At 40.0% G+C, this 27,155-nt stretch overlaps 1 protein-coding gene and 1 pseudogene across 1 annotated transcript in view; one reads left to right on the top strand and one right to left on the bottom strand.

Annotated features, from left to right (window-relative positions):
* Nucleotides 1–1,033: 1,033 nt before the first annotated feature.
* Nucleotides 1,034–27,155, bottom strand: part of LOC148012499 (coiled-coil protein) — a 184,379-nt gene continuing 158,257 nt past the window's right edge. The window contains exons 23-27 of the mRNA XM_087669604.1: nucleotides 18,275–18,347; nucleotides 1,956–2,075; nucleotides 1,795–1,872; nucleotides 1,399–1,449; nucleotides 1,034–1,314 (exon numbers count right to left, since the gene is read on the bottom strand). Coding sequence (XP_087525730.1) covers nucleotides 1,201–1,314; nucleotides 1,399–1,449; nucleotides 1,795–1,872; nucleotides 1,956–2,075; nucleotides 18,275–18,347 — 436 coding nt within the window. The 3' untranslated portion in view covers nucleotides 1,034–1,200. The remainder of the gene's footprint in view (nucleotides 1,315–1,398; nucleotides 1,450–1,794; nucleotides 1,873–1,955; nucleotides 2,076–18,274; nucleotides 18,348–27,155) is intronic.
* On the top strand, nucleotides 7,351–9,214 carry LOC148012501 (uncharacterized; annotated as a pseudogene).

Genomic DNA, 27,155 nt, shown 5'->3' with positions numbered 1-27,155 from the left:
CTGTGGTAATATGTGAGACTTGCTTCTATGGCAAATTTCTTCCATGATTTCACCTAGCCTCATGATTGTAGCAACATACTTCATGCTTGGATACTGTTCACTCCACCCCTATTGTGCTTTCTCTATGATCCCATTCTTTTGTTCTTGTAGAATGGTGTTTTAATAGCCATTGCCTTCATGCGTGTTTGCTAGTGGTCTTTGTTGGGCAGGCTTGATGTAAACATTTTTATGCATTAATGCATAATGGAGAGAGAGAGAGAGAGAGAGAGAGAGAGAGAGAGAGAGAGAGAGTGAGTGAGTGAGTGAGTGAGTGTGTGTGTGTGTGTGTGTGTGTGTGTGTGTGAGTGAGCTTAATACTAAACCAAAATGGTGAGATAGATTGCTAGGAAGTTGAAGAATACTTACCAAGGTAAACTTCTTTCTGGAGGGTTGTGTTTGGATAGGTGATTGTCCTATAAATAGTGTCACAACACTAATATCAATGGTCTTCACATTGTTGTTGTGGCAACTGGGTTATGGTTCCTGCTGGTATTTTCCTTGAGTTAGCTGCCCAATAATGGAGATCATCCATTCACTCCACCTGTACCTCCTCCATGAAGTACCTTCTTTCTGATACGATCATTGTGGCTTCTTATAGCAGTGCCTTTAGCTCCAGTAGGTTGACCAGAAGGCCCTAAGTACATTCCTATTTTTGTAGATTCATCAATCAACACGAAAAGAAGTATGTTATTGCATGTGGGATATCTCGTTTCTGCCGTATCAGAAATGCCACAACCTGTGAAGCACATAGCTATACTAATTTTCTTGCAGACATATCAGATAACCTTTTAAAACATGGCACCATGTAATGTTTCTACCAAATAGGTGGTGTGGTAAAGGGTAGAAACTGAAGATTAAGAAGAGCTTTCTGTGATTTCTTTTGATTAGAAGTAAAACTTTCGATTCCAAAGAGAACAACCCAAAAAGATTCATTTAAAAACTGCATTCAAAAAGTTTACTGATTATGGCAAAGTTGAACAAAGGAGGCAGCAAATATTCAACATGACAAGGGATACATTATGAAGAACTCTGTTTTTACAGACTAACTCCTCAGAAAAATGGATGATCATATACATGACTTAAGATAACACAAGAGGGGGCAAGGCACCGGAGCCTATTTTGCAATTGCAAATATACATACACTCCTGAGGTGAGAGAGTTTCAAAATTCTCCTGCCTCAACCTTCTCCAGCAGCTCAACCCTCATTTTCCTCTTCCAGTTATTTGAAAGAGCAACTAAGTTTATTAGATTTGTCACTTGGGTCTTCGTGTACTCCTGCATAAGAGTGGATACAAATTAGACCTTTCCTTGCTTTTTAGCTCAAGTAAGGGCTTTTGAGAACAGTTTAATACAGCTTACCGGATGAGCACGAATCCAGTGAATGTATTCTGTCTCAGGAAGATAAAATGCCTGTCACATTGCAAACAGTTCAAGCACATCAGAAAAATATGAAATTTTCTCTGAAAAAAAAGGTGTGCACACTTTGCTTCTGCAGGAATGCTAACTCCCCTTCATGCATAGCATAGTGTAATTGTATCTGAAATATGAATCCCTCGTGATCAGGCCCAGATGTCAATATCTAGCAGATAGATACTATCACTTCCGAAAGATGAAGTAATGTAGGCATAATTAACCATGCTACAACTGTAAGCAAACAGCTTACACAGTTGCGTAATTGTGAGGTTGTAGGTAGCTTCTTGTCAACAGGTGCAGTAACTAAAGCACCTATTAGCCAACAGAGAAGGGCTATAATACCTTAATATAAGCCTCAACGACATGCAGATTTGCGGCAAGCCTGTGTGGAGCTAGATGCCTCAATCCATTTATCAAAACCTGCCAGTTTGGAAGTCATAAATGGCACAAACTTACTTTACAGCAATCATACTATGAAGAAAGACAAGTAAATCTGAATGCACCTGAAGGTCTAGTGACATTAGAGCACGACCCTCATTAGTACATTTCTTGACGCGCGAGAAACCTTCAAGTAGAACCTCAGCCAATGTATCCACTCCATACTCCAAAACCATTTCTCGAGCCTGCCAAGACATATTAGTTGAAGAATGGTAGGCAACATTAAATTTATCTTTATTTTTTATTTTTCCTCCTGTGTGTCTTCCAGGTTATGCCTTATCATTATTCCCTGTTTCCTGCTGCTGCCACTATTAAAAACCTTAATTTGTACCCCGATTGTTGTTATTTCCAGGGTCACACAAGCATGTCAAAAGATATCACTGGTCAAGCAACAACTAACTTGAAATTTGAGGCACAACAAAAATCAACATTGTCCTTCTGTGCACATCCCTTCATGCATAGCTTTTTCCAGATGTTTCCATACAGACAATGCATACAGGTATGGAAGAAATTTTTCTTATGTCCAACTATTTTAAGCATTGCAAAACTATATTCTACGCCTGTCTTCACAAGTGCATATGCAACACAAAAACGACCAAACTTGAAGATGGCTGGTTGATGTAGGTTTGTGGAAATTTGTGCCAGTTTTGAGCCCAATAGGAAAATTTCAAAGTCTCAACTTTAAACTACTGAACCATTGGAAATGTGTGCCCTAAACCTTTCTTCACAACTACACACGCAACACAAATGTAACCAACCTTTTGTACATCAATTATACCAAGACATATTGGCTCAATGATTCAAATTATTTATATGCTCCTATACTTTGAAAGGCGATTTGTATTATTTGAGAGCTTTAAAATATGATAAATTGTTCATCCTTCTATATAGGGGTGGCCAATGGCTAGATTTCCCTAAAATTATACTTGTATAATCATTGACGAGATGCCCAAGAGAAATTAGAAGTTTAGTAGGGTGGTTAGATTGACCAAAAAGCTCAGATGGCTAAGACTTTTACACTCATGTAGTAGGAGCTCATATAATGAGTGGCTTCAAAAAGTGAAACTAGATGCTCATGATCAAAGAAACAAACCATAGAGCGGTCAATCTATATAATGAAGCTCTTTAGAATCTAAATCTGGTGACTCCTAAAATTTAAGAAATTACTATTTTTAGAAGTTGCTCAAATGGAAATTTTGTTTGTGTCAAAAATTTCAAAATTTTGCAAAGAACAATTTTGTTTGAGTACTTATCTCAAATTCTTAACCATTTGAGAGATTTTTAGAGTAGAAGGTTTAAAAGTTTCTCTCTCTAGAAAAGTAACATGTAGCATCTAGAATAGGACATGTGTCATTTTGAAGAGACAAATATCCCTACACTTGTCATTTTTCAGCAAACACTAGTCTTTGCAACCTCTACTTTCCACTCTTAAGCACCTAAGCCCACAACTATATATCGGAGGTCTTGCTCTTCATTTTGAATAAGCTCTCATGCTGTAATTTTCAAAACCATAATTTTCAAAATTATAGCAAATCAACCCTTTTGTATATGGTTCATGCACTTGGTGTCCATGGTTTGATTCAATAAATTCCAATAAAGAGAAAGGAGTTGGTTTCCCTCTTAACGTCATGTCAACTTTTTTTTTCGTAAAAGGTAATTGTATTAATTACGAAAAAAGGTACAAGTTTACATGATTACAAGATACACAAGGGCTCTAAGCCAACGCGTGTAAAATCCCAGTACGAAGCCACGAAAAAGTTACACAAGTCATGGCAAAGACGCAGAGGAAATTGCCATATGCCAAGCTTAAAGGTCTCTTGCATTGGCAGATAGATCTCAAACGTCATGTCAACTCTCTCTCTCTCTCTCTCTTTTTTTTTCCCGTAAAACTCTCTCTCTTTTTTTTTCCGTAAAAACTCCCCCTCTCTCTCTCTCTCTCTCTCTCTCTCTCTCTCTCTCTCTCTCGGACCTAGTGTGGCATCGGACTATCGTGAAGCAGACACATCTTTGGCGTGAGACAGACTTGTCATGCGCAAGAATGTACTTGGTGTGAGGCAGACCTGTCATTAGCAATATAGTGTTGCAGAGATGTGCCGAATGCATTGATGCAAGTGTATCGTATGCAATAATGTACTGACAGCAAGGTACTGACACAGACCCAGATGCCAATGTACTGAGGTTGCAAATGTAATCAGATTGATATGACACGAATATACTTAGAATGACATGAATGCAGACCTAGGTGAATGTACTGATGCACTGGCTTGTGGACCAGGCAATGATGCATTGACATTGATTTTGATCATGTCCTGGCGTATGCAATAATGCACTGACTGGGGGCTACAATTTGTATTTCTGCAATGACTGTAAACAATGTGAAAGCATTTGGGCTCGTAAAAGATTACTGGGCTTACAAAAATTTAGTGAGGGGTTAGGGAAACCCTGGAAATTTGCAGAAATCACAGAAATTGCTATGATTTGACAGTACAAAGTATAAGTTGAGTGGCTTTGCACACAGTGTATGAGAGATGGATAATGTAGACGAATGCAAGCATCAAACCTTGGAAAATGAATATCTAGGAGACGAATCTCATTAAGAACTAACACAACCGTCCATGGAAACAATGTTCAACACCCCTTCTAAGAACACACGGTACAAGACGTATGGCTGTAGGGTCTGCGATTGGACCGTCTCCCCAGCATCTGACAGGCATGGAAAGGCCTCACGCACTATGAATGAAAAGAAATACAAAGAAATTCATCTCATGCTTCGCTCTGAACTACGAACTATGAGACAAGAATTGGAGAAAGAAATACGAGAGCAGGTCAAAGCCGAACTGATGGTAAATCAGAGGGCAGAAATGCAAGATATGCACATAAAGATTAAGAATGACTTACAGGCACAAATGATGTTCAAGATGCACAAGCTGAAAACTCAAATGTTGAATGTTGTAGATGCCTACAAATCTGAAATCTTAGAACTGAGGGAAGAATTGAATATATTTAAGAAAAAAGAAACGAACGTGCAAGAAGAATTACAAAAAGAGAAAGAGGCTTTGAAGGCATGTGAAAGGGAGGTTGACTCATGGATAGAAGTGGCAAAGACAACACAGAAGCAGATGGAAGAAGCCAGCCCATGAATTGAGGTAGTAAAAAAGAATAAGGGAACATCAGTGAACAAAACTGAAGTAATGGATGCTACCTTGGAAGAAGAGGCTAGGAGACGGGCTAGGGTTTTACATGTACCGGTAGTAGGATGGGAGGAGAGGAGCAGGCCACAAGAAGATGCTAAGACACTTGCTGACAAAATTGAGGCTTCTCACATACCTATCGTTAGTGCTTGGAGAGTGGGGAAAGAGGACTCTAAGTCCAAGGCTCTAATTCTTCGCTTTGGAGATATAGAGAAAAAAAAGGCCTTCCTCTCCAAGAGGAGAGCCCTCAAGGGTGAGAAGATTTATTTGGATGAGGACCTTACCCCAACACAAATAGCGCGTCGCATAGAACACATGCCCAAGGTATTGGAGGCTCGCAAAGAGGGAAAGTGGACTGTTTATAGGGATGGACGAGTCATCATCACTAACAAAAGGACTTCATGACGGTATGAGGCCTATGAGACACTTCGGATGTCAATATGGAATTGTAATGGAGTCCTACGCTTGGATGCTGGTTACTTTGAAGATAGCTTCTGAAACATAGATATAGCAATGTATACAGAAACACACCAATATAAAGGCAGCCGACTACTAGACGTGCGAGGATACAGGTGGGAAAGTGCATTTCGTCCAGTAGCGAGAAAACCAGGAAGCACTAGGGGTTCTGGAGGTGTGGCCATACTATACCGGGAAGACCTCTAAGGGATAGTGCAAGTAATGAAAAGAGATGCTGATGCACGATATTTATGGATTAGGATACATGCAGGAAGACCACGGGATATATTCATCGCAATATGCTACTTTTCTCCTGCAAATTCTACCAATGCCACACAAGATGGATCACCCTTTGATGTACTTTATGAGGATATCGTGAGACATGCTAGCATTGGGGATGTATTATTAGTAGGAGATTTCAATGCACGCACTAGAGATAGACAGAGTGAATTTTATATGCATGACAATGCCATGTGCAAAGAGATCGACATAGATGAAATAGGCCTACGCAAGAGAGCCCACAAGTAGGTACCTATGGAACACACCTATTGACCTTGGGAAGTGCACATAGGCTAGCCATCTTTAATGGTGTGCCACAATCGCCCGATCTGACAATTTAACATGTTGGAATCACAAAGGAGGAGCAAGTACTGTGGACTATTTGATAGGCTTACCAGCATTGATACCAAACATCCAAAACTTTAAGATATCTAAGAGACCAATTGGCATAGCAATAGATCATGCTATTTTAACACTCGTGCTCTCTTGTGTACATACGAAACATGAAACACCATGCCTCCCTAAACATCCCAAGTACTACTTTACAGAAGACACCTCACACATCTACAGTGGTTCTCTGCAGACTAGTTTACATACATTGGACTTGAGTAGATCGTTGGAAGAATGTACAAGGGATTGAGCAGAGGCCATACATGGATCAGCCATGTATGCATTCCCACATACCTTGCCCCGATGTAGACCCACACGATCTACTACTCCTCAAACTAGCTGGTATGATGACGAGTGTAGAGCCTCACGAGCTTGCCTACAAAGGCAAGTGGAGCTAGGCACTCAAACACATCGCCAAACAAAGGCGTTCTTCAAACGCCTTGTGCAGAAGAAACGAGACTACTTAGCGAAAGCAGAAGCAGAGATATATCAGCTATTTTTGGGGCGGGATAGCAAAAGAACATGGAAGATGTTCCATGAAAGATAGCCCCTCATACAGATTACATCACCAGATGCGTGGCTTGACTACGGGAGACAGCTGTATAACCTCCCAGGACAGCCACCTATGCAGCCCCCACAAGCTTGTAGGCCAACACAATGGTCATTCTTCACATGGAAAATGGTTAGGGATGCAATTTATAGATTAAAAATGGGAGGACACAGGATGAAGATAGACTAGTAGCAGAACATTTCTCACATGCTTGTGACATATTAGCACCCATATTAGCACTATGTTCAATAGAGCAGTATGTGAACGTTTCTCTATGGGTTGGTCAGACAATACTACAATCCCGCTATTTAAAAATGGTGATCCCCTAATTCCTAGCAACTACAAGACTATTATGATCGGTCATACTTTGGCCAAGATATATGGATCTATATTGGAGCATGAACTCAGTGAGTGGGCTGAAATGCAAGGTAAGAGAACACAAGGATAGACAAGTTTCAGACGAGGATATACCACGCTGGACCATATTCTCACACTTAGAGCCATTATTGAGGAGGGTCAAACCCGAGATAGAGGATTTATTGTTGCTTTGTAGACTTTCGCAAATCTTTTGATACAGTGTCTCATACACGCATCATGCAGAGATTGCAAGACATTGGAGTACCAGAGGGTATACGATGGGGTGTCTATGCATTATATGAAGCAGTGATAGGTCATGTACGAGCACCTGGGGGGCTATCAGAGAGAATTGACAGTACCATAGGAGTGAAACAAGGATGCCTGCTTTCACCCACATTGTTTGGTCTATACATAGATGAAGTGTCTGATTACATAGACCGAGGAGGAGGAGCTGGAGCCAGCTTGGCAGGGGTGCTGATACGGATATTACTTTATGCAGATGATATTGTTCTCATTTTAGATTCACCGGAGGGATTGTAGTGCCATCTAGATGCTTTGCACATCTTCTGTAGAGATAAAGACATCACAGTGAACCTTGGGAAGACCAAAACCATGGTTTTCAATACTTCAACAGTATGGGTGACTAGATCTATGTACCAGTTCACATTTGGAGGAGACATATTGGAGCATGTGAGGGAATATGTCTATTTGGGAGTCACCTTCTCTGGCCCACGTTTTTCGTTGAGAGGGGCATCAGAGGCACGTGTAGCACGTGGATATGTAGCACTAGGGGCACTCGAGAGTCAATGTGCTCACGTACAGTTCCAAGAGCCCCGCACCAAACTCTGGTTGTTTGACACCCTAGTCACACCTACATTACTATATGGAGCAGAGGTATGGGGTTGCAGCTTGTACCAGAAGCATCTTAGCCCACTCACTGATCAGATTGGAATAGAGAGGGATTATTATGATGGTTGGAATAGCGTGGAAAGGCCACTGATCATGATGATAGTACGCATGATTAGGAGTAAGCCCTCCACTCCACATCCCATTGTCAGAGCAGAGCTAGGGGCAACACCTATAGTTACGGAGGCACTCTTCAAGGCAGTGACCTTTTGGCACAGACTATGGGAACTTCCACGCCATAGATACTTTAGATTGGCACCAATCTCATCTAGACAACTGGCAGCTGGAGGCAAGAAGAACTGTTGGTTTTCACAAATGACTATTTGGATGAGCCTATATGGTTTGGATATTGATTGTCTTCCACCTTTGGATTATAGCCTTGATTGCCCTACACTTAGCCGATCAGAGTTGAACCAGGTGATCAGAGCTGATATCATGAGGATTGAGACAGCAAGGACATGGATCCATCCATCACTTCCTCTAGGATCAAGGATGGAGTTCTACAGGAGTCATTTCTTGTGTCTCTCTGATGATGGTTTCACTATTCGGCCAGCATATATGGACACTCATCTCTCCCATAGCGTACGGGTTGCTATCGGACAGATTCGCATCTCCTCACATAGGCTTCAGATGGAGACAGGCAGATGGACAAGTACTCTAGCAGAGAATAGGACTTGCCAGCTCTATGGTTGAGAGCCTAAGACGGAGGAGCACTACATATGCAGATGCACAGTATACTATGACATACGAGGACGGTACCACTGCCTCCTCCGTGATGGATTTGGACCTCTTTGTCGCGTCATGGAGTACGAGGACCAGAGATGCCTAGGTCTTTTCCTCTTGGAGCTCGAGAGGCGCCGAACTGCACTATTACGAGACAGGAGGCCAGCTCACCCAAAGGAACACACACAGAGAGTAGTAACAGACTTTTTCTACAGAGCCGACCCTCACTACCAACCTAGCAGAGACAGAGCCGCCCCGCCAGACATCTTACAGGCCACACCGTGGTGTCATCTTGGATAGAGCCACTTTCCTTCGTTGAGCACGACGACCGCATCTACCAGGACCACGTCCGAGGAGGTCACACCACAGTCGGATTAGAGCCATTATCACGAGACACCGTAGACTCACCACCAGGCATATCAGTGAAGCAGATAGGGACCGCATCATAGCTAAGATCATGTGCAGATCTTGAGATCACCTACAGCCCATAGTCCCCACCACACTTTTGTACATGGTTCTATCAGATGTGGTTCTCCTTTCCTTTCCTTTTCTTTTCTATTGATGGAATAACACTACACATGGTTCAACTCTAGTGTAGTCCCATCATATAGTTATGTTCAGTATTGTTTCATAGGCCACCCACTTATTTATAATGTTATCTTTACCTTACTGATGAGATGACACTAGACATGGATGTACTCTGGATTTTGTCTCATAGGTCACATTGGCCTTATGTAGATGTTAATATATCTTTCTTTCTTTCTTTTTTTCTCTCTCTCTCTCTTAATTTTCAAAGTGAAAATTAATTGAGTTGGTTAAGTTCAAAGTATTGTCATTCTCAGGTTTTTTCCCACACATATATTGGTATCAAAGCAAGGACTTGTTCTTTTCAAAAACTTTTTTGGGATGACAAGATCTTTGGGCTTGACTTTCTCACCATGTCAAGAGGTGAAGGGGAGGATTTTGGTGAATAACCAGAAGGCTCTCGACACTTTATATTTGTGTACTTCTCTGATTATTAGAAGATACGAAGATACAAGCAGTTAGAATCCGATCCAAAAATGCAAGCTTCCATGATGAGAAGGGCTAAACCATGGGCTTAAGCAAAGGTCTTTAAAGATTTCCTTACCGAGAAGACTCTTGAAACACATGGTATTACGACTGCGAAGACCTATCTTTGCATGAAAGATATCAATATTATTGATGCAACACAAGTTTATGAAAGGTAGCACATCACCTAGAATTTGAGGACACCCAAGGGTGACTTCAAAGTCTCATCATACACAAGCTGCCTCTTCTTATGCCAAGAATCTCTCCATGTGGAGAAGGGCAAGCAGAAAGTCAAAGAACCGGCTATTTCCGTGGTAGCTGAATCTCCAAAGATGCTTTTAGTAAAGAAAAACAATCCTAAAAGAGATTTTATGCCTTGAGAGAAGAGCGTCAAGTTTAGGTTTGAAAATGTTGTCTAATGAAATTTTGCTTTCCATAGAAATAGACGATAATTTATTTTCTTTGGTTACAAGTTTGAATTGCATTGCCTTTTGATTTTTTAACCCTATCCATTCAGTCAAGTATGGCAAGCAGATGAAAAAAAGTTTATTTGTTTAGCAAAAAAAAAGCTATTTTTAGATTAACATTTTTGTAGTACGGAGTTTGAGTTTCTAATTGCTTTATTAGAGAATGTTTTGGTTGTTTCTGGCAGCTACAAAATCAGCGTTTGGTATAAGAATGAAATAGGGATATGCTAGTAAAAACCAATCCCAACATAAAAGCGGAATGAATTACATTCGCAAATGATACTACTTGATGGAATACCTAATTCTATTATGATGTGAACATTTCTAATAGGGGCTAACCCATTAGGTGCCACGCACACAGAAGCCGCTCATCGTAACAACTATAAAGAAATGACCGCACACAAACAATAGCGTTCAAACCCAAGTGCCTTTGGTTTTCTCTTATCAACGCAAAGCATAGCCTGTTTTGATAAGATAGTTTCATATTAAGACTTTTCTATGCTCTATCTGGGGGAAGGCGAGAGCTTGAAGAGATCCTGCCCTGCCCATATAACCCAAATCAACAATCCATAGACCCTCAATTAAGTATCTGTAACCTGGCTCGCAAAGAATACAACTCTATTGGCATCAACATATTTGATTCTTCTTTCTTGTTCGGACACAACCATCCTTTCCAAATCTAAAGCTACCTAACCTTCTAGCCAATATCTACAATCCACCTTTTAAGCCTAGAAAGTGAATGATATGCCATAAAAGCCCCTAAAGCACTCAACAGAATAGGGATTAGTTTAATAGTAGTTAAGGTAGCAAACTTAGATTCAACAAGAATCTCATTTTTGGGATTTAGCCCAAAAATCAAATAGGGGTCAAAACGACCTGCTTTTGCACAATGGATACAAGCCGCTCACGGTGAAGTCACGTATGGTTTTGACGCACTTATGTGCTCAGCGTTTTCTATGGTAAGAGAGATTTTCAAAAAGCTATGACTTTTACTAGACAATTTGATGCTACTTTTGGTGGTGAAGATTATCCAAGAAAATCAAAGATTGGGATGATTACAAAGCTTAAAGTTGTCCAAGGGAGAAAGGAATCCAAGTCTTGGAAATAAAAAAAAGAAGTTAATATATCAACAATTTACGGAATATATAAAAGAATGATAATGTTTTTCTTGTGAAGAAAAAGCATACATGTTAGGTACTGCTTTTCAAAAACTGGAGTTTGAAATTACACTCATTCTTGGAAAACTCCAAATTGAGCTACGAGATCATGTAGATCATGAGAGTTTTGTCATGGAAAATCTTGGTCATTGTGATGTTATATTAGGAATATATTGGTATAGAAAAATTGATTCAACCATTGATTGGAATTACAAAAGTTTAGATTCTCTTTTATTTAAGGATAAAAATGTATCTTTTGATACGAGAGTGGAAGGAAAATCTATTTCCATCTTATCCCATGTACAAATTTGTAAAGTATTGAAAAAGTCTATTTCCTTATACTTGATTTTTGTCAAATATTCCAACAAAGAGTCTAAAATTGAAGAGTCCATCTCAAATATGAAGGAGGACGAATGACTCTCTTAAAGGAGTATGAAGTTTATTTTGCAGACACTTTACTTGAAGATTACACCAAAGAGGCCAAAAGATCATCACTTTGGCAGCTCCTCTCGACATAGGCTACCCTATTGTATGAGTCCAACACAACAATAGGAAATTATGAAGTAAATGGATGAGCTCTTGGAAAAGGGTCTAATAAAACCTAGGTTCTCAGCTTTCTGCTCTTTAGACTCCAGCCCTCTTAGTGCAGAAGAAAGATGGATTTATGTATAAGTGTGTGGACTTGAATTTATGATATCGATAGATTGAATAGATCCAAAGTATTCAACTGGATTCACTTGAAGTGCCGCTACCATTTTATAAGGATTGCTTGTTAAGATATACATAAAACAACATTTAGGACCAATTTTTCTACAACCTTTAATAGAGTAATGGAAAGAATATTTAGAGCACATTGACGGTTTATAAGTACTTTCTTTGATGATGTTTTGGTTTATTCAAAAGATAAAGAAGAGCATAAGTAATACTTGAAAATAGTGTTTCATGAACTTTGAAAACAAACTTTATGAAAATGGCAAAAAGAGTGAATTTCTCCTAGAAGAGATTCAATACTTAGACCATATTGTATCCAAAGATAGAATTCGGATGGATTCAAAAAAAGTCAAGGCTATTGTAGAATGGCTAAAATTGACTAATGTTCATGAAGTTCAAAGTTTCTTAGGATTATGCTCTCATTACAATAGATTAATTAAATGGTTTGTATTGGTTGTTGGACCGTTGCACGACTTGACCAAGAAAGCAGTGGCATTCCAATGGATAAAATTAGAGAAAGAAGCTTTTTAAGCTCCAAGTTCTATATTAGCAAAGGGCTTAATTTTATTATACTTGATTTATTAAAACTCTTCTTTGTGAAATGTGATACTTTAAGAGGCTATATCGGTACAATCTTAAACTAGTAAGGACTATTAACTATGAAAAGGAGTTAATGGCTATTATTCAAGCTTTAAAAGATTGGAGATACTATCTTTTGGTGGAGAATTTCTCATCAAGATCGACTATGACAATCTGAGGCATTCTCTCAATCAACCAAAGATTTTTTAGAAGCATATTTCATGGACCAATTATTTAGCTCAATTTAATATTCAAATATTGCATATTGCTTGGAAGCAAAACAAAGCAGCTAATGTCTTATCAAGAAGATCTCAAATTTATGCATATCCATGATTCATCATACAAATTTCACTAGTATGAGAGACATGTATGCTTTTGTGATGAAGACTGTTAAATCATCTAGCTCTTATGCTTCTAATTGACGAAGACTTTAAAATCATCTTAAAGAGTTTAAAACTTTGTCAAAGAATACGCTCTTATATTATTGATGGTGGTTTTTTTAAAATGAAAAATAAGTTATGAATTACTAAAGATGTTAGACCTAAAGAAATGGAAGAATGTCATGCTGACATGGCTTGTTGTGGTATTTTGACCACAACCAAGCCACTTGAAATGTATTTTTTAAAACCAAGTCTTTGACGAAACATTCAATAATTTGTCAAAAAATGTCTTATGTGCCAAAAGATTAAGTTTGATTGCCAAAAGACTGTAGCCCTTTTGCAACTATTATCAATTCCAAGCAAACTTTGAAAAAACATTGCTATGGATTTTTTTTTTGACTTGCCAAAATTAACAAACGCCAATGATAGCATATGCACTATTACTGATAGGTTTAGTAAGTAGACTATTATTGATTTTAGTAAGCAATGATAGCATAAGGACTATTATTGATATGCACGAATCACTAGTGTCTTTTGATGAGCTCTTTTTGAAAAGTTTGATACAAAGCTTACTTTTTCTTCTTTTTATCATCCTTAAACAGATGATCAAAAGTGAGATAGCCAATCTTACAACATTGGATATGCTGAAGTGCTAATGTCATAAAGCCAATTAACAATGCAAAAACTATTTACATTTAGTAGAATATACCTATGATGACATAGTTCATACTTCTACAGGCAAAACACAATTTAAGATCATATATGAAAACACACTCTTATTATCTATTCTAAAAAAAAACGAGGAGATATTTCATGCACATAAGTTTCTGCATAATATAGATATAATTTCTCACCAAGTTGGACGAGCTATCTAAAGATCTCAAGGAAAACAAAAGAAAGCAACAAATAAGCATCTAAGACACAAATTTTACAAGAAGAAAATTAGGTGTGCCTGAAATTTGACAAAGCTCATCTAGGAAGCTCTAACAAGCCTATAGCAAGAAATTGTACACTTTGAAATACAATTTCTATTATGTAAGTGTTTTAGAACATCATTAAATATTCATTTTTCTACTTAAGGATGACCAATGGCTAGAACATCCTATAATTATAGTTGGATCGTCGTTGAGATGCCCAAGAGAAATTAAAAGCTTGGTCAAGCCATCAGATTCACCAAAAAGCTCAAATGACTAACGTACAATAAGTGGTTTCAATAAATGAAACCACATGCTCATGATCAAAGAAACAAACCATGGACCCCTAAGCCTATATAAAGGACTACATGCTTATAGAATTCTATTCACGTAAAAGGTTTCAGAATTTTGCAAGCAACAATTTTGCCTTGAGCAGCTATTTAGAATTCTTAACTATTTGAGAGCTTTTTTGAGTAGAAGATTTAGAAGCTTCATTCTCTAGAAAAGTGACGTATAGCATTTACATGTGTCCTTTTTAAGAGACAAGTGTCTCTACACTTGTCGTTATCAACAAACACCTCTCATTTGTACCTTCCATTTTTCACTTTTAAGAACCCAAGCCCCACATCTATATATTGGACATCTCTGTCGTCATTTCCAATAAGCTCTTATGCTGAAAATTCAGCCACGTGCATTGTACGCTCCTATCTATCTCTCGTCCAAGAACCACTTTCTACTTAGATCTAATCCAAGCATTAAAGAAGAAAATTAGGTTGCTGCCCGGAGCATGCAAAAATTAAGATTTCAAAACCCTAATTTTCAGAATTCCTATGAAGAGGGATAAAAATTTGAGTTGATTAAGTTCAAAGTATTGTCATTCTCATGTTCTTTCCCACACTTCCACAAAATTGAACAATCTTCGTGATGACTAGTTGATTTAGATTCATGGCAAATTCTAGAATTTTGTGCTTCATCCATACAAATTTTGCCTCATTTCCTACGCAAAATACTCTTGGAATAATGCATAGGTATTTTACAAGAATAAGTGGCTTATTCACAAGGACAAATTATATATACAATGTCAGATCCCAAAACATTCAATATCGAAAGTTTATTTTTCTACGAACAAGTATGTCAGCTTTCTAACACATCCTTTTTTTCAATCCTTTGCATGTGTTTGGTCCATAAAACATAGAAGTATGAAAAAATCTATGATTCTATGATTGCTACATGGGGGACAGTTGTAAAGAAAGAACAATTGTAAATAAGTGTAAAACCATACAAGAAAGTGAGTGATAACTAATTATCATCTCTTAGTTCCTCTTTCTCTTTGTCTCCTCTTCCTCATCCATGTTATAGTCTTTAATTATGTGAAGAAAGTTCAAATGGATATAAATAACTCCAAGCTTAATCATTTTAAATGATTAAATGTAAAATAGTTAACGATGCAAGCTTAATTCATGAAACATTTAAAACATTAAATATTAAACGACTATTTTAACTTTATGAGTTTTAAAGAAAACACAACACTATAACAATGAACATTTAACAATGAAACATTAATAATGCTTGAGAAAAAAAAAAAAACATAAAGAACATGAGAATAATAACGCTTTAATGCTGCGTATAAAAGGCAAAAGAACATGAAGATTAATAAGGCTATGCTTAACAAGTAAAAAGAATATGATGATTAACAATGCTACAATTGAATCGAACACAATATACTATGTTTTGCCAAAAAAGTTTCAGTCTTGTTGGGAAATCGAGTAAACTGAAACGATTTTCCCACATGGCAACTAGAAAACACGTTTTGTGCCCTCCACACATTTTGGCATTTCTTGCTTCTATGGCCTATATCTTTCATACGAAGATCTAGAAAATGTGTAGTATATGGTATCTATACTATGAAGGAAACTTGGCCTCGAGTTTCTACCCCGTAGATGCACGATTTGAGGCATTTTCTATGACAAAATGCACCACATTTTATGGCCAACTTACAAGATTATACACAATAAAGTTAGAATAAATTTGGGAGGTTCAAAGAAAAGAGAGATTGCAAACAAAATAATGTATTACCTTAATGATGGCTTGCCATATATGCCAATATATGGACGAGCTCGTGGGTCTCCTTCTCCTTATGTCCATATCTACTGCTCGTAGGAGGTATGCATCAAGCGTGCAAGAGATGAGCATGTTGATGATCCTTCCTTTTTTGCGATCACTTTATCCATAAGATACAATAGAGCATCCATACTTCGCTCAACCGACATCCACAACTTGAAGGGCTTGTCAATCCTCTGTCTCCTCGTCGAGTTTATTGGTACGTATGTGATTGTATGAGACACCATACCATTGCTTGCATGGATTGACGGTAGCAACGGCTTTTACCATCCGCTTCCATCGATCTAGTTCCAGAATATGGAAGGAGAGGTTGCACTCAATTATGGTACATGCAATCTCTATTTTCATTGGCCTTTGCCTCTCCTTGAGAAAGGAGAGAGAACCTAAAACTTGCCTCGTTACTTTTTCTAGACGGGATAGAAAAAGCCCTCCAACGGAGGAAACCAAGACACTTAAAGAGGGATCTTCTTCCGCATCTGAGACCTCATGATCGAGAGAGACTACCTCCTGACTTACCCTAATCTGTGACCTCATCGAGAGTACTAGGACATGGCGTGACCTCCCCTCTTAATTTGCAAAGGTGGATGAGAAGGTAAGTGATGGATGAGATTTGGACCTTTGGGTAATACTTGCATTGCTACTCACTCAAAGTAGGCACAATGCAAGCGAAAGGCCTCATGAAGAGGGGGTGCGATTGATGATGTCCAGAGAGAGGGTCATGGGTGGAGGGTGCGATGATTGAAGAAAGGAGTGGAAAGGGTAGAGACGTTGAAGGAGTAGAGAGCTTGAGGAAGTAGAGAGAGGCTAGAGCTTGATGGAGGAGAAAGTTGGAAGGGTTGAGAAGTTAAGTGAGGAGAAAGCTTAAGAGTGTAGGAGAGATGGAGAGCTTGAAAGGAGTAGAAGGGATGGAGAACTTAAAAGGATGAATGAGATGGAGAGGGGGAGATTTTATACAAAGGAAGAGTCATTTAGGGTTTAGGAGAGAGAGAGAGAGCTCTCAAATTTTGAAATTTGAAATTTGAATGGTAGCCCAAGGGAAAGGATGGTTGCATTGTGCGATTGTATGCATGTGAGAGAGAGAGAGATGGATGAATCATGAGAGAGGGAGAGGGAAGGGGAGAGAGTCTTTGTGTGAGAGAAAGAAAAGAAAGGTAAGAGAGAGAGAGAAAATAATAGAGAAGAGAGAAAGAAGAAGAAAAAGAAAGGAGAAAGAAAAGGAAGAAAAGAAAGTGCAGAAAAAAAGAAGGAAAAATGGTCACTTTTGTGACCGTTGGTGTACGGAGCCACGAGCGCAGAAGGGCGACGAACAGATCGGACAGGTGGGGACGGGAGGGATGGGTCAGACAAGTTGACTCATCTGTCGGACATGGACAACCCTGTTCATTCAACCTTTGTAATAGACTTCCCCCTGTTATATAATTCTTGACATGGAAGTCTGTTACAGGGCTGCTTTGTAATTGGTTTTTGCTTTGGGATGCCTTGCTCTGAGGTGTGTTAATAGAGTTTTTACTTTTCTGTGGAAAGCCATCTACTTATGAGATTGGCCCATCCTAAACACTGAAGTGTCAAGCACAGTAACACATGAATGGTGGCAGAATGTGTTGTGAAACTCAACCTGAAGAGTGAAGTGTCAATGCAACCAGGGCGGACCACAGCAATTATACCATAACTGCTAGTGGAATCTCCATCCACTAATGCAGCCATCTCTTCAAGGAAGATGCCTGCACATATTATAGATCCTAATTCCCGTGTAAATGAAGGCTGAGACTGACTAATATCTGTCTAGCTAATGTGTCCACTGTCTACTGGATATTGGAACAAAATGATCCAAGGTCTTGTCACATGTGGTACAACGAATATGATGGCCATTGGGGACCACCTAAAAGAGCCCTATAAACAAAAATCTCCTCAAATAAGGAATCTTTAACAATGCAATCTCTCCCGCCACTTAGCATGACCACATTTTATTATGTTTCTCTATAGCCCACTTTGTTATGGCAGACCTCGTTAACAATACAGACCCAAAAACCAAAAGGCAAATCCAGCAATGAATAGAAGCACTGAATTCCTAATTTGATGCCTTTTCAGTTGAGTGTATTACACTTTCCACTCTTTCATATATTCTTATGCTGCAGTAGAAAAAAAGAACACACCTCTTTGGATACATCTGCATGAGCCAACTTATTTGCAAAGTGCTTAAACTCTCCAAGAAGAAGATCGACATACCTGCATGGAATTCACAGAGACACAGCTCATCAGCCTTTGACAATCTTTCATACATAGCATAAAGTAACACATATCCTTAACAATACCAACAAGGGCCTGACATTTTGGTAAATCTTAACCATGATATTCCCTACTCAGTAGCTTCAAAGCACTATGTTGAAAGTTACAAGTTTCTAGGATTGTTTCCAAGCATGTTACACAAAAATTGGCAATTATTTAGATGCACCTAAGCTTCATTAGATGCATCAAGAAATTATAGTTTCCTTGAAAAAGCGAGAAGCAAAACATCTAGCCATTGCTATTGCGCATTTTGTTAGATGTCTCTAAGCTCTAGAATTCAGTGCATCAACAAAATAGTTTCCTTGAAAAAGAGAGAAGCAATAAATCTAGTCATTGCTATTGCCAATTTTGTTAGATGTCTGTAAGCTTTGGAATTCAGTGCACCAACAAAGTATACCTTCCTTGAAGGGGAGAGAAGCACTTCCCAAACACCTCACATTCAATGATTCTACTAAAAACGTCACAATAACTGGGGCCAGACTGGTAATGTGATATATGGGCACCCCTTCATCCAATGTCTTAACCCCCCAAACAACTTTCATCCTAGGGACAATCTTGCCTATATCAAGCATTCTCATGGATTTATAGCACATTCTTGTGATAAGTCCTTTGTCCACTTCCATTAATGGAGCCTTGCTAGTATTGGAACATATGGACAACTCCCTCATCCAAGACGTTGACCCCCCAAGGACTTGATTGATGGGTTTACTCCACCCCCCATGGACATCGGGTCTCAAGCCCACCTTGCCTCTATTGAACATTCTCATTTCTCTGTAGTGCATTCTATTGATAAGTCCTTGGTCACATGGGTAATGCATAGTGATACCAGTCATCACATGACCTCACACTGTGACATGTTTTTGTAAAGCCTTCAAGTGGCAATGCCTACTAGGGCAAGAATGCAATGGCCAAGATTCATGGAGTGTAGGCTTGATTCTTTTCGATAGTGACCAAGGCTTGAATCTCACTAAGGTAAGCAATGGGTTACTTGTTTCACAATCTAATCCTGATTTTTTTCCAACCTACTAGCTTTAATAATTTAGTTGAGTTGACTTCTTTCAAAAGCACACAGTTAAAATCCTTGAGAAAAACACTTCTTTAGTCAAGTTGACTTCTTTAGAAACCACACAGTTGAAATCCTTGAGGAAAACACTCGCCTATTGTAGCTTGAGCCATTGTTTCATTGAGTTTCCTCTTTGGTTACTCAAGCTCCCTCTAATCTTATGTGCTGTCCTCATTCTAAGCTAACAAGGCCCATTGAAGCCTAAAACTATGAAAGAATGCCCTCAAACAACTAAGGCCTTGACTCATTGCACTGTTTATTGATGGAAGGGACATCCTTCACTTTTTGCTGCCCAATCTTGACCTTGATTCCTTTCTTGTACCACATCACAAGCCTGCCTATTGTGCAACAATGGGAACATTCACTACTCATGCTAAATTAACGTTTTCTAAGTGTCTTATTGCAACACTAGCGGGTAGGTTATCATGTATCTTCTTGGTACTTCCCTACAATGTTTGTCTCAATCATCTAAGATGACATTACACAAATCCACCAACTCTAACTAGACTAGATTCTCAGTGGCCCATGGTGTCCTACACCTTCTCTCTTGGCTCAATGCTCTGTTTATTTAAAAACATGCCTACTATGCAACAATGGGAACATTCATTACTGATGCTAAATTGACATTTTCTTACTTTAAAGGACCAAAAAGCATATTATTGCAACGCTAATAGGCAACTTATCATGCATCTTCTTGGTACTCACCCACAATGTTTGTCTCAATCATTTGAGATGACAATACACAGATCCACCAACTAACTAGGCTAGCTTCTTACTGCTCCCATGGTGGCCTAGACCTCTTTCGGCTCACTAACACCTAGGCAGAATACTCCTCCATTTCTTCATCAAGTATACATTGTCTTCATCAACAAACTTGTCCCAACATTTTGCACCCTTCTCAGTAAGGCTGATTGGACATCAGTTGGGCGACTCTGCCTCTCGCTCCTATCCCCCACAAACTGCCTTGAGAGACTTGTATACATGATGTAGTTGTGACTTTCATCTCCTCCAGCTAGTCTGTTGAGCATGAGCACTCCGTTGTAATAAGTTTTTTTTAGTAATATAACTGGCCACATTTTACTTGGAAAAAAAAAACCTGAAGGTGCACATCTTGATGGTCAAGTCCATGATTCTACTTCTCAAACATCAAGTCCACCCTTAGGTGGCAACGCTTCCTCTCCGTGCTCTAGAGGGAGTAATGATCAATTTTCTAGTGTGCCCACACCCACACTAGAAATGTGAGATATGGAACACCCCCTCATCCGATACCCTTCACCCCCCAAGGCTTGAATGATGGGTTCATTAGACCCATAGTTGCCTTCTTACGATGTACAGGGCAATCCGTACCGTAGGAATTCATATGTTTTAAAACGAGCCTATTTGGGCCACCTGGCCTGCACTTTTTTGTGGGGTGGGAAGCCTTGGATAGCTCATCCCACCCCCTCAAATGTGGTGCAAGTTGTTACCGACAATGCATAGAATTGTCAGTGCATTGGCCTTTTTTCATGAACTAACTAATTAACCCAAGTGAATAACTGAGATTAGATCTAGTGATGGTAAGATAAATACCCTTACCCCTAGTGCCTCTTCCATGGTTATGTTAAATGATGCTCATCATGTTATGCCATATTCTGAGCACTCGGTAGTTGGCAAGCATGGGTGGTGGGGCAATTTTGAATGTTCAAATCCATATGGTAGCACTTCGTTGGTCACTCTTCAGAGCAATGTGTACCAATCGTCATCCTTGGACCCTTAAGGTCCACTTTGTTCTCAAAAACCGAGATATTGTACATGGTAACAACAACATACACGCATCATGGTAGAATGTTCTTAATTCAAATCCTCACTTTTCCACACTCTCCTCCATTTTGCTAAATCATTTGGTTTTCTCCTAGGGCTCGTACTTCAGAAATCCCGCTAGAATCGTACAAAGGATAAATTCCTCTCAATTGAAATTGCTGGTGATATCATGGTTGCTCTCTTGGGAGGAGAAACAAGAGGACATGCCAAAGTTCAATCATATGGCACATATGGGTTTGTCTTATGTTGCGGATGCCACTTTGATGATCCTTGGAGGGCTGATATCTTTCCGTGCGACAAGGAGACTTTTTTGGATTCTTCATGGATAACCGCAACTTATGGGGCAGATTGAAATGTTGATGCAGACTATGCAACCTTTTGGAACACTAGACTCAAATTGTCCTTGGCAAGATTGCGATCTTGCTAGTCCTGTTTGTCTTCAAATTCACCTAACCAAGTGTATCATCTCTTGATTAAGGATAAGCATTGGCTGGTTACCACAGCCAATCCAATTTTGGGTGTGCATATATCAAATGCTTAGTAGAAAAAGACAGTGATTGAAGGATGGTTGAAGAAGACCCTATTCAAATGCAAGGTCATTCTTTGGAGAGTAATCATTTGTGGGCTTCCCATTGCTTCGTTGCTTTTTCTAAGCGCCAAATCTCAAATGGTAACTTCTCTTGTACAAGAGCATGGAATCCTCAAATCATAGATTTATTTCCTACCTCTTGGCTACAAGAACTTGGGCAACCTAGGAAGGATTCCGCTCCTTCGTATATGGCAACTTCTCTTGCTTCTATGCTCTGACTCTTGTACTCTTTTAGTTATTTGATTTTCTATAAAGCGACTAAATGCACAACAGCGGCCTACAGCCATCCTATACCTTGTAATCATGTAATCTTGTACTTTTTTCCTAATTAATACAACTACCTATTGAGAGAGAGAGAGAGAGAGAGAAACAGAGGACCTGCTGATTAGGGTTTCCACTATCAAATGTTCTGTTGTGTCCAATTAGGGTTTCAAACCTGCTGATTCGAAATTGGACTGTCAGGCACCCCTGTGTGGACTTATGCAACTTGTTGGCTGATGTATGACTTGTATTATTGCAGTTGAAATTGGAGAATACTTTTGCTTATTTGGGCTGGTCCTTTCTTGCAAAACTAATGCATACTATGGGTATTGGGCCGTGTATGGACCTGCTCATTAGGGTTTCGACTATCAAATGTTCTGCTGTGTCCAATTACAGTTTCAAACCTGGTGATTCAAAATTGGACTGTCAGGCACCCCTGCGTGGACTTATGCAACTTGTTGGCTGACATATGACTTGTATTAGTGCAGTTGAAATTGGAGAATGCTTTTGCTTATTTGGGCTGGTCCTTTCTTGCAAAACTAATGCATACTATGGGTTTTGGACCGTGTATGTCCCACTTGATCTATAGCATCAGTGCTGATGCTTCTTCGAGGGTTATGTTAAATGGTCGTTCGGCTCACCCATTGTCCCTTGAACGCTCAATCCAACAGGGCTATCCACTGAGCCCAGTATTTTTTGCCATAGCAACGCATTCGATGCTCATCATGTTATCCCATATGGTGAGCAATAAATCTGACATCCAATCCTTGCGATGACGACGGTGGTGGTGCCCCATGGCAATGTTATTGGACACTACAGATATCCTTTGGGATGCTTGCGATGCCCAGCGTGGCAGGAAATTTCTTTCACCTCCCATTAATGGTATGCATCACTAGCAAGATATGCAATCAAAAAAAGGAAAAAAGTAGAATGATGTTCAGAACATCGGATTGTTGCAAGATACACAAAATGCCGTGCTCTGCATTTATCTTTGACACTTCTTAAACTTCAACTTCATTTTAAGTCCTTCACACACAGAGAGAGAGAGAGAGAGAGAGAGAGAGAGAGAGAGAGAACTTGTTTAAAACTTTTAGGCGAGTACTTCTCTTGGCACATGGGAGAGAGAGAAAGGGGGGGGGGGGGGGGGGGTGGGGAAAGAGAGACATCTATTGAGGCCAAAGTCTGCCTATGACACATAACTATGTACAATGATGATCGTCACTAAGTATAAAAGTGTGACGTAATAAATTATGAGGAATGACTATGATATACAATGTAGAGAGAGAAAAACTGGCAAATAAGAGAGGATATTGGGGATACAATAGAGGGATAATGGGCCAATATCTAGCTGTGTAGTTGGGTACAAAAATATAATAATCCCTAGCTCCACCAAATGGAAATCAATGGGTAGGGTATGTCAAGCATCCCTAAGTAGATAGTATAGGGGTAATATCTAGTTTGATTTCCAAATTGTGTCAAGTACTGGTCATGACATCGACGAATCTCCCGAATCTCTCTCTAATGTAATCTCTATGTCTGGTATCTCTATCTTTGTGGTCGGCATGCTGCTCTAATCTCCTTAGCCCTTTGGACTCTCACCCCTCTCTAAGCACATATTGTGTCTGTAGCCACTGCCTAAAAGAAGTCTAAGTTATGAAAATCTACCTCCCCTCTGTGTAGTTTCATCTTGTAGTAAAGATGTATGAAGCCTCTAAATTCATTTTCATACATAGTGCTCCTTGCTCTCTATCTCCTCTCAACACAATCTATAGATCCACTCAAAATGGGGAATATAAGCTACCCTCTCTACTTCAATCTGAGGCTGATAAGATGAAACCCTGAATTGGCCAACGGCTACCCAAATCTCAAGTGGAACATAAACATCCAAGTATCTAGGCCTCACAATAAAAGCATCTAATGCGGTCCTTATAAAGTGGTTTTTGTAGTTGGACATCTTTTCGGAAAGAGGTTGTCGAGGTGAGATCCATGTGAGATCCAAGTTTCTCTCTGCATGGGACGGGCGTATGGAGGGATAGTTAAGGTCACACTTGAAAGGGGGCAAGTGGTCCATGTCAATCCCATACCTCGTGAGGCACTACACAACCTGTGCATATCATGAGGCTTTGTGTCCTACCTCGGTCATTGGTGCGAGACCTCAAATGCTCTTCTAGTTAGTCTTTCTAGATGCGGGGCACACACTTTGTCGATAAAACTCATGGTCAAGAAAAGGACCTCTAGCATCATGGGCAGTGTGGAATGCCCTCTTCTGATGATTTGTGGTCTCTCCAATGCACCATACATCATGGCTAGTATGATGAATATGTAGCTAGGCCAAAGGTCCAAACCAATGCACCATACATCATGGCTGGTATGACGGATTTTTCAATTTTGTGTGTGAGGCTCTTGGAAGTGTGTCCGATAACACTCACTCCAGCATGGCCGATGTGGCATAACCTCATGTGAGTCTACTATCTCCATCTACCCAACTCCTAGTTTGAAGACTGACCTCCTCTTCACCAAGGATCGACATATGAAAGATTGCCTTGTAGATGTCATTGCAGACCCTCCTATGACTCAAAGACCATTGTATCTACTATATCCACTCCATCTTCTCCTCCTAATGTGATGTAATCATCTATCTAATAAATGTAAAGTCCAAAGAGTGTGGAAAGGAGGGGACATCCCCACTTCACTCCTATGGTACTAGAGACCACATCCAATAGTCATGCATATCTCAATCAACCTGTCACCCTCTCATACAGTGCTACATACAACAAATCATGTCTAATGGGATCTCAAATATCTGCAACCATAGTTACCTAGAACGGGGAATGGGAATGAGAAACCCCCTGCAATGGGGGGAACGTCCAAGGTCGGGGAACGAGAACAGGGGGAACGGCACATGTCTTAAGTGCCCCAAATATGCCCTGCATGACCCAAATTGCCCCAAAGAATGTCCCTCTAATTGCCCCAATACCCGTCAATGCATGAAATTGACCCAAATGTCCCGAAATTGACTCAATTACCCCCATAGCTCCAAATTGCCCTGAATTGCCCCAATTATCCCAATTTCCCTTGAAATTAGACAATATAAATGGATGAATACCTTGGAATTGAGGATCGGCTGAAATTTGATTCTGATTTGCAAGAGTTGATAATGCATCAAATTTGAACTTTGCATGGACTCCTAATTAGCTTGTGGGTTGTCTTGACACTTTGAATCTTCAACCCGAGAGAGAGAGAGAGAGAGAGAGAGATTAGTGTGTGCACATTAGGCAATGGAGATGGGTGAATATGTGGTAGGACTGTCACCAAAGCAAAAAAAAAAAGGAAAAAAACATCAATTTTCAGTCAACAGGCCTGGAACGGCCGTTCCAAACAGAGAACGGCAGGGAACATTCCCTGGCCGTTTCACCTCCTTGGAGGGTTTGGAACGCGTTAGGCCGTTCTTATAGGCCGGAACGGCCGTTCCCTGTTTCTATGTCTACAACGTTTTAAGCAATCTTTCACGTGGGACCATATCCAAAGATTCATGGAAATCTAGAAAGCAACAATAGAGCTTCTTCTTCTTCTTCCTCTACTCCACCATGGTCTTCAAGGTAAAAATACAATTCAAGTAAAGAAAACCATGTATGAATCCAACCCTGTTTTGCCACTCTCAAACCCCCTCTCACTGCATCTGCATTAAGCTTTACGTCTAGCACTACTCCGTAAATCTTGGCAAGTGTATGGCCTGCCATGATGGTTCCGTAGTTGCCTAAATCTAGGAGATCTCAAAATTTCTGGAAAAGCACAATAATGTGCATTGTCCACTCATCCAAAAACCCTTGCACCAAGGCCCTATTAAACATAAAGGCAAGGAGAGGAGCCATGGTATCTACAACATAAATAAAATACTCACCCTTTATACCTATCTTATCGATCAATCATCCATGCTCCTGACACTATGGTTCTACTAACCATATCATGTGTGAAGGTGGACATCCTAGGGCAAGCCTCCAATAGATGAGAAATTGGCAATTGGCATGGTACATTATACAGCCTCTCTACATACAAGTGTCATATCTATGGGTCACTAATAGATGTAGAGCAACGTGGCCCCCATAGTTTGTGTCAAGTGTTGTGGCTACATCTCAACTCATGAAGATGTGGTAAAGGTCCCAATATTGTGCCTCATATACTTACTAATTACAGCAACTCAAAGTCCTTATCTGCCTATGAGCTGCCTGCTTAGTGATAGATCCCAATACCCTTTGGAACTGAAGATGTCTGTATAGCGCCGTCCACTCACCATCATAGCATTGGTTATGGAGCATGATTTCATGCTGTGCAAAGCTACTAGTGCATCTGGATTGTGCAAAACTCCGAAGAGTAATGGAATGTAGGATGGAAATCAGCTAGGAGATGACTATCTCTAGCATAGTTGCCTCCGTACGTCGTACGGATCTGTCCGTACAGTATGATTCATACGGTACAGTACATATCTGTACGAATTCATACGTTACAACAGGCCTATTTCGCCACTCGCATGCGCATCCCACGTCACATGTTTCCTGCACTCCGCTTTTACTCCGTCCGCCTGCGTGGCACTTTTTGGGGAATGCGAAGCCTTGGATACCTCATCTCACTCTCTTTTCCAGCCATGCACTCCCCTCCCCAGCCCTCTTTGGATTCCTTCTAGCTAGCAGCCCTCTCTTTGACTGTTGACCCCTCTTTGACTATTTGAACTTTGACCCTTCTCCCATCTACAAAAGGTGCTCCTCTCCTCCATGCTTCCACACCGATTCCGCAAGCACTTACCATTCTCATCTTCCTCTCTTGGATCTTGATTCTTGAAAGGACTTGTGATTTGTCATTCTCGAATCTCACCTCCCATCCCCTCTTTCCCGCACCCTATCGAACCATTTGCCATTCTCAAATCTCATCTTCCATCCCCTTTATTCCGCACCTATCAAAGTATTTGCCATTCTCATCTCCCATCCCTTCTCTCTCACTCTTACTCTTTCAACTTTCCCACCCTCAAGCCTCTCAAGTC

This window comes from Lygodium microphyllum, chromosome 27, assembly GCF_053477565.2.
Source record: "Lygodium microphyllum isolate KBCC chromosome 27, Lygodium_microphyllum_v1.1.10, whole genome shotgun sequence".
Lineage (NCBI taxonomy): Eukaryota > Viridiplantae > Streptophyta > Polypodiopsida > Schizaeales > Lygodiaceae > Lygodium > Lygodium microphyllum.
The sequence above is the reverse complement of the archived record's forward strand: the minus strand, read 5'-3'. Positions and strand labels throughout refer to the sequence as shown.